The sequence below is a fragment of the Schistocerca cancellata genome, chromosome 3, assembly GCF_023864275.1.
Source record: "Schistocerca cancellata isolate TAMUIC-IGC-003103 chromosome 3, iqSchCanc2.1, whole genome shotgun sequence".
NCBI lineage: Eukaryota > Metazoa > Arthropoda > Insecta > Orthoptera > Acrididae > Schistocerca > Schistocerca cancellata.
The window spans coordinates 481,454,888-481,468,304 of NC_064628.1; the positions used below are offsets into that span (position 1 = coordinate 481,454,888).

General features: G+C 43.4%; 1 protein-coding gene across 1 annotated transcript in view; it reads left to right on the top strand.

The window, feature by feature from the left end:
• The first annotated feature begins 3,445 nt into the window (after positions 1-3,445).
• The window catches only part of LOC126176750 (juvenile hormone esterase-like), a 128,030-nt gene continuing 118,058 nt past the window's right edge, over positions 3,446-13,417 (top strand). The window contains exon 1 of the mRNA XM_049923917.1: positions 3,446-3,558. Coding sequence (XP_049779874.1) covers positions 3,496-3,558 — 63 coding nt within the window. The 5' untranslated portion in view covers positions 3,446-3,495. The remainder of the gene's footprint in view (positions 3,559-13,417) is intronic.

Genomic DNA, 13,417 nt, shown 5'->3' on the forward strand with positions numbered 1-13,417 from the left:
TAACATAAAACAATTTTGTAAAAGTAACTATGGCACAAAGCAACAGAGCAGTGTTACCCTCTGAGAGGAATTTTGTTAAGTTGACCGTATTGTTCCTAATGGAAGTGGCTTATCGGAAATGAAAGTCAAAATTACATTAATATTGGAATAGTGACAAACAAAATTTTGCCTAGCTATACTGTTTATAGAATAAGGGAAACGGTCGCCAGCCTAATTAGGCAAGAGAAAGATTAACATTCTCGTTTATGAAAGTAGGTATAAGTAACTATAATGGACAACACGACAGACACAACCTAGACTTAGCAACACGCGAGTGCAATGAACTCTAACACACATATGTTTTAAGATTGAAACTAACAGTTAGAGCAGCAGGAACTATTTTCAAAATTATAACAGGTACAGAAAAACACTATCACTTTCAGGGTTTACACAAACTGAGTGGTCTTTATACTGTTAATATGCACACAAGAGAGACAAACACTTGGCATACATGAGAATGTAACGTTTCACAACTGCAGCTTTCTCACTTTTACTACAACGAAACACAATGTTGACAAAATTGCAAGAAACTGACTCTCCTTTTTAGAATTTACTACAGACAACAACGTGATCATTTACTTTATAAGACTCAGCCTAAAGTTTGAAGTTGGTAACAGCACTTTAAATAGCAGTTTCAATAGGAAAATTATTATTGGACAAATAACATTTGCTTTAACTCACTCTGTTACCACATTAGCTTTAACTATCTTTTTAATAAGTTCAAGAGGCATTATTTAACAAAGCTCTAGGCTTCAACGTACTTTCAGTAAGGGCACTCGGTAATCACTTTACTTCAAACGGAGAGGACCCTGAGAGGTGTTATGATGAGGAGTAAAATCAAGGTAGGTAAATAAATTCCGATATGAATTACCTTATATTTCAGCACATTAACACATCCATTAGGCTGATCCTTCACTGTACATCAATATAGTATTACGTTACAGTGATTGCGCAATCTGGTGGCAACTGCATGTTGGTAGGTGGAATTACAGGTAGAATTGCCGGACTTTATCGTATCTTCATGGCGATGATTCATACAAATTCCAGAATAGATCCAGCTATTTATCCACCCATCCGAGGCCTTGGAAAGAAGCAGGAAAAGCCTCTTTCTGAATCATCACAATATGCACAGTTATAATGACAGTGCACAGACTCGTAGCTCCTTTCCGACTGGTGGCTCGTCTCCGACTGACTATCAGTTCCACCTTTCCCACCTATGCCAACCACAATTTGCGCGCGCTACATATTTCCGTTCCTGAGGGGAACCACTACACCTTTTACATACAAAATAACTAAAAGCCCTAAGTGAGGATCAGCAATTTACATAACAGCAAACAAATACATTAAATAAAACAGAACATTCTCACATATTGACACTTCTACAAAAAATTATTCACACAAAATTACAATTACGTACAATAAGTTCTGTTCCCTCCAAATGGGACAAAGAACTTTAAATTACAGATACACTACTTTGCATAGGATCAAATCACGACATCAAAGTTTATATAAAGAAAAGAGTACACAATTTTATGTTATCGATTCAAACACATTCACAGACGATCAACAATGTAACAATAAATAAAGCAAAAAAAAAAAAATAAATTCATACAGCATAAGAGCTGTGGTGTTACAAATTCTTTCAAGTTTAGTAGTGTTATACAATTAAATAAACTTACCACACATTTTTTGTACAAAGTACTTCCAAATATGTGCCAAATTTGTTAAACCCCGCTGGAGGGTTGTAAAAGGAGTATACTGGGGCGCATTTGTATGTGGCACCAGAGTAAGATCAGAATATTAATAAATTAAAATGAATGTAGTGTACTATAAACAATGAAAGTCTCTGATAGGCTCTATAATTTGGATCGCTGACTGTGCGCGACCACAGAGCCAAAGGTACTGTACTGTTGATGTTGGAGTAAGAGAGCGCATGGCACTTAGTTGTAGGAACCTGTCTGTGAGGGAAAGACGATGGAGTAAGTAGTTTCTGTGGTGTGCTGTGTGAAGCCACCAAGAGTTAGATTAATGTAGATATGTCAATATTGTTGAAAATGGGAGCAGAAGTCTTCAGGCAAATAAGGTAAAGATGTTTAATAATTATGATTTCTGCTTTAGTACATATGAATTGGTTGATAAATGGTAATTGTTGAGTAACCCCAGAATGTACGTAAACTGTTTTGAGTGAAAAAGACTAAGTTAAATATTTCATTTTTGTAATGACTTTAAGATTTGTTAACAGAGCTATGAGTAATTTGATGATTTGCATTTATGTTGGATTAATGAAGTTAGATAATACTTGCTTTTTAAATCGCATTGTTTGTGAATCATTTGTGAGTAATGTAACTTCAACTGTCATATGTTTTTGAAAAGATAAGCTTAACTTGCCTTACAATTTTGCTAAAAAAACTGTGAGTTAGTAATTCACCATAATCAGGACCACCTCCCAGTCCAGGTCATATAGTTTTCAAAGAAGTTCGATTTTTTTTAAAAATGTTCTCGTTTATCAGCCAAAAGAATCAAGTGCATTTCAAGTATTATGGCCAGCATTGCATACTGCTGAGCCTGTAATTAGCGTATGCATATTTTTTATGAAAGACCAGAATATATCGCGTTACTCCGTTGCTGCTTTATAGGTAAGACAATTTAATTTATTTGTTTTGAACAGTGCCTAAGGGCTATATGTATTTTGCAGTGACTATATTTAGTTATTGATATTGGGAGTTGCATTGCCCAACGGATTCTGTGAAGTTTTGCTAACAATAACGCAGAGTAAGCACACCACTTGCACTTTCAACACGCAACACGGCAATTCGAGTTTTGCATCCATCCCACAGTTCAGACATTCATTTAATGTAATCGTAAAGTTTATTATTTAATTGTTTTAAAGAACTTTACACTTGGAACGTTACAGTACTTAGGAAACCACATAGAAATACCTGCACAGACCTTTGCTAAGAATAACGAAACTAAGACGAGAGTTTAACAGGCTGAGTATTTTTTAAGTGAATTTAGAGTAACGGTATGTAGGAACCGTCCTTTACGTGCAGTAATCAGGAGAAAGAACTCCAGTAACATGTGAAGATTTCTTCGTAACTGCAACGAGATTATCACGAAAACGTCAAAACATCACTTACTTACTCTTCCGCCCTGTTTGTGTCTGTTGCAGCAACTGAGTAAATATCACATTGCCGACGCATTTCGAAGGCCTTGATTCACGAGTTGGTTTGATCAAACCCATGTTACAGAGATGCTTTTAAGTGGCGTCGAACTACGGACAATAGCAGCATCTGAACTAATAGGACACAATGACGCAAACCAATAATACACAATGACGCACGTCTCCAGCCCTCCAGCAGGCTGGCAGATATTACCCCAGCCGTGGCAAACCCTTATAGGTGGTGTCCCCTTAATCCTCACTAGTAGTAGCGTTGTCGTGACCCTGGCGAATCCACGATGGTAAACTGCTTCTGTAGTTGCTTCGTTCTTCAGCTTCTTCTGCTTAACAGCTATGCAAAGGTAAGGGACAAGAGGACCTTCTGTCTTCGAATCATGGAAACATTACAGACGTCGAAATTCCAGAAACCGAGTATTATAAAATTTTGAAAGTATCATACGACATAGTACTCTCTACAGTGTAATACTAATTATAAAAATGGATCTACATAAGCGTGTATACATGTGTATAAGTTGTATGTATGTATGTTCTACATCGCATCCTAAACCACTGGACCGATTTCAACAAAACTTGGTACACATATCACATACTATCTGGAAAGAATCATGGTGGGGGTGCGAACTGCTTACCTATCAAAGGGGTGGAGTTGATGGCGGAGAAGCAGTGTAGCCCACGAGGCGCGAATACCCATACTTTATTCATCCAGTACTTGAGAATGAGAGCACTTAGTGACTGGCGACAAACTTGATACATAATTTCAAACCCTTACGTAACATTTTCTCGCTGCCACCTTCCACAAAGTGGTGAAAGGAAAAAAGGTAATCGCTTACTACATTTTCGTTGTTCATGCACTTAAACTGCCGCGTGATGCTCGGTGTTCTAATTTATTACTCCTTTACTTGTATTGTATTGTATTTTACGTTAACCGGGAACCTAGAAACGACGGAGAGGCTCCGTCCCCGCCGCAGCCTCTGTGGTCCACAACCCCACGACGACTACCGCAGTCCACTTCACGTCTCCACCGCCCCACACCGAACCCAGGGTAATTGTGCGGTTCGGCCCCCGCTGGACCCCTCAGGGAACGTCTCACACCAGACGAATGTAACCCCTATGTTTGCGTGGTAGAGTAATGGTGGTGTACGCGTACGTGGAGAACTTGTTTGCGCAGCAATCGCCGACATAGTGTAACTGAGGCGGAATAAGGGGAACCAGCCCGCATTCGCCGAGGCAGATGGAAAACCGCCTAAAAACCATCCACAGACTAGCCGGTTCACCGGACCTCGACTCAAATCCTCCGGGCGGATTCGTGCCAAGGACCAGGCGCTCCTTCCCATCCGGAAAGCGGTGCGTTAGACCGCACTGCCAACCGAGCGGGCCAACTTCTTTACTACTCTCTGCAGACAGTATTTGGGTATACCACTGAATGTACCAGCAAAATTACTTCATTGTATGACACATAATTTAGGAAATACGACGTCACAGACATGAACTGTGTGAAAATGAAACTGCAGGGAGGAATTCGCTAGAGATACAGATGAAATATGTGGACAAATGCGTGTAAAATAATTTAAATGAATGTGAAATATATTTGACTTGTGTGTGTGTGTGTAGAGAGATAGAGGAGGGTGACGAGTAGCTGGACAGACAGAGAGAGGGAAGAATGAGATGGACCCAGATGGGGGGGGGGGAGGAGATGGACTGAGAAAGGAAAGAGGAGGAGGTTGACAGAAGGGGAAGGAGCAGATGGACAGAGAGAGGTGGACCGAGGGAGTGAGGAGGAGATGTACAGGGTAGAAAGGTAGGGTGGTAGAAGGAGACTGACTAACAGAAGATTAGAATTAATACATAAATGGGCAGCACCAGGTACTCAGCTGGTAAAATTAATAAAATTCAGTAGACACATTTTTTGGTTATGGTATCTTTATAGTAACTGCGTCAGATGTAAACATGGAAAAGAGAAACTGCGCACACAAAAATAAAAAGAAGAAGACATAGAAGAAGAAGAGAAGAAGAAGATGATGATGAAGAAGAAGAACAACAACAACAATAGTAATTATTATTATTATTATTATAACAGCTCTCTGCATTATGAATCCTGTTACGTAATAGCGATAATTCAACATTAATTTGAATTTACACATTTTGTGACTCTGGTTTGATAAAGGAGCTTCTGGCTCAATACTTTCTTCATTTTGGATGAATTCCTTCTGTTGCAGAAAAGCAGTTTTATACAATTTAAAATTTAAAATAATGCAACGAAGAACTGGAGTACTCTCATTTCTCGAATGGCCAACAAATAGCGGATCGGTACACGTAACACCAGTGTCTCCAGTAGACTCTAGAATAACTCGATTCGTCATCAGAACTTTAAAATTGTGTAGGAGATGGTAAAATATATTTGCGCATCGGAATAAACGTCATTATTGTTTAGCAGCTGCAAGGCTAATACGAGAACTTTGCAGGTTGTATCATGATATGCTGGAATTACAACGTACGATTCTCTCTGCAGTTCTTTATACATAGACTTTTACTTTCGAGTCTTTCTGCAGTTCGTTATGCATAGACACTTTAGTGCAGTGAATGTGTAACCGAAAGATAACGGATAGGCCACGTTTCTAGGACATCAAAAATTTAAAGAAGTACATTGCAAGAGACAATCAGATGATTGTAAGAGTGCTGATTACGGCAGTTTCCTGAAATGGTAATGCTGTCTCTCTATGCTCGACAACTTTCTATCGCTATTTTAGGAAGCCAGCGAAGTGTTTTTGTTGCGAGAGTTTGTATAATGTATCCACCCGTGTAGATGGCCAGTCAAAGGAAGGCTAAACTGAATACTTTTCGGGATTTTAACAGTGGAAGAACGTTGGAGAATGTTTACTACGCATCCGCGATTGCCATAACACAGTATTAAGGGTATCAAGAGCAATAGTGTCTAAGCTGAAAGCACCGTATACGATTCGCGGTTAGACATCATCTGAGATACCAATTTACAGTAACAAGGATCACGGTGTCTTGTAACAGGAGTTTCATTCACAATATCGCTAGGTGATTCGTTGCAGGTGACATGAGGGTATAAATCGAAATGAGCTGCAGAGACAGAACATTAAGTTATCACCATCAGAGGGATGCATCAGTTTTCATCCATGGGTTGATGGTAGGAAGGTAGTGACTGGAAGACAGTAATATCGTTCGAAGACCATCTTTCAGTAGCTTCTTACAGGAGAACGTTCTTAGGGTGGGCATACACCCAAAAAATCTGTAATAATGCCTCCTACCACTAGGCATATAAAGGGTTTCTTTGATGCTCGATATACAGATGATCACGTAATTACCTCTCAGTGCTAAACAATGATTGAGGATCTGTGAAGCTGTAGAGGAAAGAACGTATATTATAGTAAATAATTTACTTCGTATAAGGTCCTTCTACTGTGATAACAATACCTCGATTGACAACTAGAGCTATGTTCAAACGTGGTTTACCGTGTAGGAAGTTGAATTTACTAATATTTAGCGTCATTTTCAAAACTCTTCATGGAGAATTTTGAAGATATTGCCTTAGATACGGCGTCATTCAAGACTATTGTTTCTTCCGATACGCTGACGACACGTTCGTCATTTGGTCCAATGTGACATTAGAAACTTGACAAGTTCTTGGAACTCCTCGACAGCATTAACAGAAACATCCAGTTCAAGATGGAGGCAGAAAAACACAGTGCATTGCCCTTCCTCGACAACTCTGCTCGCCGCAAACGGAATTGATGCCTCGGCCACAGCGTCTATAGAAAACCCTCCCACACCGATCTGTACTTGCACGCCATCAGCCATCATTTACTCGGCACAGAAGTGCACTGTTTTACAAACACCGGCGCGTCGATTAAGAATGATGTCACAGATAACCTACCCCATGAGCTGAGCCACTTAAGCAAGGTCTTCAGGAACAACGGCTCTAACGTTCGTTAATTAATCAGCGGTAGTAGAGAAGAGCTCAGAAGAATGACAGGCTCGTACTGTAAAATTGCCAGTAGGGCAGGCCTGCAAGTCAGTGAAGATAAGACAGAATACATGGTCCTGAGCAAGTCAGCGACAGATGGGGGCCCGCTCACGGTGGACAGTCTCCGATTCAAAAGGTCAAATACTTTCAAATACCTTGGTAGTCTCTGCAGTGATCAGAAACACAGTGAAATTGAAATAAATGCAAGAATTGTTGGAGGTAACAGAGCATACTTTAGCCTTCAGGATGTGCTGAAGAAAAGATCCCTATGTTACTTAAAATCACTGATTGCTGTTATCCCATAAGACATTATGTCTGTTTTTGCAAATTTTGAAAAGATCCCTGTCAAGAAGTTTTAAGATCAGGCTGTACCAAAGTATCCGAGCGATCTAAGGCGCTGCAGTCATGGACTGTGTGGCTGGTCCCGGCGGAGGTTCGAGTTTCCCTCGGGCATGGGTGTGTGTGTTTGTCCTTAGGATAATTATGTTAAGTAGTGTGTAAGCTTAGGGACTGATGACCTTAGCAGTTGAGTCCCATAAGATTTCACACACATTTCAACATTTTGAACCAAAGTATGATTATGCCAGTGGCTATGTAAGGCTGTGAAAGCCTCCCCTTTAGGAGAACAGACGAAGAGAAACTACTTGTTTTCGAACGAAAAATCCCCAGAAAAATATATGGTCCTCTGATAGATTCTCAAACAGGGTAGTGGAGAATTCGAAAAAAGCAAGAATTAAAAGAGCTTTACGCACAGCCTGACATTATAAAAAGAATAAGAAGAAGAAGGTTGACCTGAGCTGGACATGTAGCAAGGATGAATGAAGGGAGGATACCCCATGATGTGTTTCTGGGAGCAGTAGCTGGAAGGAGATATCGTGGACGACCGCGGACAAGATGGAAGGACAATATTAACAAGGACACCGAGGGACTAGGAGCCGGCGAGTGTTGGCAGGAGGCTCGCAATCGGCAACGATGGAGGAGGTGTGTGGAGCAGGCGTATGGTCACTAAGGCTCAAGCCACGGAGAAGTAAGTAAGTAAGATTTCAAACAAGAATCACATTATGACCACCGTGGAGAAGCAGGAAAAGAAACCTGCTTTCTTGCAGTTCTGTGGTTCCATGTCGTGCAAGATAAGCCTCCCGCTGAAAAGACACAAGATCAAATCGAGCTTCAGGCCTCCGGCAAAAATCCGTCAATTACTGACACCAGTTAAAGATGCAGCAAGTCTCATAACACCTGGGGTCTACAAGATCCCCTGGGAGTGTGGGCAGTCTTATGTCACACAAACAGTACGCACTGTGGAACAACGTAGAAGGAGCATGAGAGATTTTATCTCCTACGTTACTCAGAGAAATTAGCTTTACCTGAGCATGCTTTAGAAAACGGACACCGGATAAAATTTGACGAAACATCCGTCGTGACTCGCCTAACAGCTTCCCGGATTGTATAATTAAAGAAGCCACTGAAACAAAAATCACCGCGCGGCCCGCAGCTCTGCACGGCATTGGACCAGCGATCGAACGGTTGCAGCGGGCACATCGAACGCAGAGTGAATGCACGCCCATATATGGCGATACCGCGAGCACCAGTGACGTCACAAGCGGCAGCTAGTGCGTGTAAGAGGCGTACTAGGAGACCACTGGCAATCATACCACTTGACAATGGCTAAGGAGTGTTCGGCTGAAAGCTCGTGTAATTTTAATCACTTGACGCGGCTAGAAATCCGAGAACTTTTTATTCACGTGTTGAACAATATAACAAACAGTTCAGAAGCTCTTCAGAAAAACTTTCAAGAGTTTTATGTATCTCTTAGAGGACGAATGCACACTGTATAGTTCTCTGAATGTTGTACAAGTCAATAGTTGTCTGATTTATTAAAACGTTTTCGTTATCTTGATAACCATCTCTACATGTGTGCAGACATCTAAGCTGCGTGAGATTAGTGGCATCTGGTACTGTCGAATCTTCAAGGAATATGACCCGGACAAAATCGCTGGTGTCTGTTACAGAAAATGGACTCTGTCCACAGACTGCGTGTCATATCATCATCCTAATCCTTGCAGCGGATTTTGGCTCCTGTATCTGGATCCGCAGGTTAAATCGGTGAAAATCGAGAATATTATGCAGCAAGGAGTACTCCAATGGCTTATTGGGGCTTACAATCAATTGCAGGCGTAGTTATACTAGCATATCTGACAGTACAATCAACTCATTTCAGACGTGCTGTCTCTATAAGAGTGAAGAGTCGACAGAAACAAGGGATTGAGTACACTGTTGGGAGCCTTTTCGGATACTTCATCATGTCTTCCTTTCTGCAAGAATTAAAGTACCTAGTGCTAAGCAGAATAATTACCTTTTTTATGGGGCGTGCTCCAAACCCCATATTTCCACAGAAATTCTAGATGAAATAGGCTAAATTATACTGTGTCTGTAGTACACTACTGGCCATTAAAATTGCTGCACCAAGAAGAAATGCAGATGATAAACGGGTATTCATTGGACAAATATATTATACTAGAACTGACATGTGATTACATTTTCATGCAATTTGGGTGCATAGATCCTGAGAAATCAGTACCCAGAACAACCACCTCTGGCCGTAATAACGGCCTTGATACGCCTGGGCGTTGAGTCAAACAGAGCTTGGATGGCGTGTACAGGTACAGCTGCCCATGCAGCTTCAACACGATACCACAGTTCATCAAGAGTAGGGACTGGCGTATTGTGACGAGCCAGTTGCTCGGCCACCATTGACCAGACGTTTTCAGTTGGTGAGAGATCTGGAGAATGTGCTGGCCAGGGCAGCAGTCGAGCATTTTCTGTACCCAGAAAGGCCCGTACAGGACCTGCAACATGCGGTCGTGCATTATCCTGCTGAAATGTAGGGTTTCACAGGGATCGAATGAAGGGTAGAGCCACGGATCGTAACACATCTGAAATGTAGCGTCCACTGTCCAAAGTGCCATCAATGCGAACAAGAGGTGACCGATATGTGTAACCAATGGCACCCCATACAATCACGCCGGGTGATACAACAGTATGGCGATGACGAACACACGCTTCCAATGTGCGCTCACCGTGATGTCGCCAAACACGGATACGACCATCATAATGCTATAAACAAACCTGGATTCATCCCAAAAAATGACGTTTTGCCATTCGGGCACCCAGGTTCGTCGTTGAGTACACCATCGCAGGCGCTCCTGTCTGTGATGCAGCGTCAAGGGTAACCGCAGCCATGGACTCCGAGCTTATAGTCCATGCTGCTGCAAACGTCGTCGAACTGTTCTTGCAGATGGTTATTGTCTTGCAAACGTCCCCATCTGTTGACTCAGGGATCGAGACGTGGCTGCACGATCCGTTACAGCCATGTGGATAAGATGCCTGTCATCTCGACTGCTAGTGATACGAGGTCGTTGGGATCCAGCACGGCGTTCCGTATTACCCTTCTGAATCCACCGATTCCATACTCTGCTAACAGTCATTGGACCTCGACCAACGCGAGCAGCAATGTCGCGATACGATAAACCGCAATCGCGATAGGCTACAATCCGACCTTTGCCAAAGTCGGAAACGTGATGGTACGCATTTCTCCTCCTTACACGAAGCATCACAATAACGTTTCACCAGCCAACGCCGGTCTACTGCTGTTTGTGTATGAGAAATCGGTTGGAAACTTTCCTCATGTGAGCGCGTTGTAGGTGTCGCCAATGGCGCCAACTTTGTGTGAATGCTCTGAAAAGCTAATCATTTGCATATTACAGCATCTTCTTCCTGTCAGTTAAATTTCGCGTCTGTAGCACGTCATCTTCGTGGTGTAGCAATTTTAATGGCCAGTAATGTACACTCCTGGAAATTGAAATAAGAACACCGTGAATTCATTGTCCCAGGAAGGGGAAACTTTATTGACACATTCCTGGGGTCAGATACATCACATGATCACACTGACAGAACCACAGGCACATAGACACAGGCAACAGAGCATGCACAATGTCGGCACTAGTACAGTGTATATCCACCTTTCGCAGCAATGCAGGCTGCTATTCTCCCATGGAGACGATCGTAGAGATGCTGGATGTAGTCCTGTGGAACGGCTTGCCATGCCATTTCCACCTGGCGCCTCAGTTGGACCAGCGTTCGTGCTGGACGTGCAGACCGCGTGAGACGACGCTTCATCCAGTCCCATACATGCTCAATGGGGGACAGATCCGGAGATCTTGGTGGCCAGGGTAGTTGACTTACACCTTCTAGAGCACGTTGGGTGGCACGGGATACATGCGGACGTGCATTGTCCTGTTGGAACAGCAAGTTCCCTTGCCGGTCTAGGAATGGTAGAACGATGGGTTCGATGACGGTTTGGATGTACCGTGCACTATTCAGTGTCCCCACAACGATCACCAGTGGTGTACGGCCAGTGTAGGAGATCGCTCCCCACACCATGACGCCGGGTGTTGGCCCTGTGTGCTTCGGTCGTATGCAGTCCTGATTGTGGCGCTCACCTGCACGGCGCCAAACACGCATACGACCATCATTGGCACCAAGGCAGAAGCGACTCTCATCGCTGAAGACGACACGTCTCCATTCGTCCCTCCATTCACGCCTGTCGTGACACCACTGGAGGCGGGCTGCACGATGTTGGGGCGTGAGCGGAAGACGGCCTAACGGTGTGCGGGACCGTAGCCCAGCTTCATGGAGACGGTTGCGAATGGTCCTCGCCGATACCCCAGGAGCAACAGTGTCCCTTATTTGCTGGGAAGTGGCGGTGCGGTCCCCTACGGCACTGCGTAGGATCCTACGGTCTTGGCGTGCATCCGTGCGTCGCTGCGGTCCGGTCCCAGGTCGACGGGCACGTGCACCTTCCGCCGACCACTGGCGACAACATCGATGTACTGTGGAGACCTCACGCCCCACGTGTTGAGCAATTCGGCGGTACGTCCACCCGGCCTCCCGCATGCCCACTATACGCCCTCGCTCAAAGTCCGTCAACTGCACATACGGTTCACGTCCACGCTGTCGCGGCATGCTACCAGTGTTAAAGACTGCGATGGAGCTCCGTATGCCACGGCAAACTGGCTGACACTGACGGCGGCGGTGCACAAATGCTGCGCAGCTAGCGCCATTCGACGGCCAACACCGCGGTTCCTGGTGTGTCCGCTGTGCCGTGCGTGTGATCATTGCTTGTACAGCCCTCTCGCAGTGTCCGGAGCAAGTATGGTGGGTCTGACACACCGGTGTCAATGTGTTCTTTTTTCCATTTCCAGGAGTGTATTTATCTGCAGCAATCGACATATTAGTGGTGTGAAATAAAATATAAAATTCGTCGAGTTAATGTCTACAACTGTCTATTAAAGAAGACATCATCTGAACTAGTGCATTAGAGTCTCATATTTATTATACAACAAGAAACATAGTTTCCGCATAATTTTAGGTAACTATACTTAGAGCAAAAATGGTATGACAGGCCGTCGGCTCTCCAGGTATGGACGTATTTCACAGAATCAATGTGGATATGATTGGATTCCCTTATACATCAGATGATGGAATGTGTATCCCGTAATCGGTCATGTATGTTAAACGAGTAAAGTACAGCCTGAGTACTACTGTAATCTTTCATGCAATAAAATACATTACGGCTGCGTGCCTCCGATACACCATCGTCCACAACGACGTATAGGTTAAGTCCGGTCGCATGACTTACATATATACAAATCTGAAAGAAAAAAGTAAAAAATAATAATAATTTTTAATTACAATAAAATGAATACCCTTAGCTGCATACAGGCGTTGGTATAAGTCAATGGGGACGGTTGAAAATTTGTGAACTCGAACCTGGGATCTCTTGCTTACATGGCAGACGCTCTATCCATTTTTTTTCCTTCCATTTTGTTCGGTATTGTTCGTTGCGTTTGGTCTGGGCGGACGTCTTAGGACATCCGTTCAAGTTGATCGTTGTTTCCTTTACTCAGTTTTTTTTATTACAGAGGGCTAGCGCCTCTCTGACCAAACACTCTGAACTACCGTGTCGGCAACACAGAGGATAGTGCGACTGCTGGGACTTACTTCTGGCACGCCTCCCATGAGATCCACATTCGCAACCTATTGTCCCGCACTATATTCATAGTGCCCCTGCCCATCATACTCACTACTCGCGGCTTTCTGAATATTGTCTATACATACAGCTAGATTCATATTCCGCAAGCGACCGCATG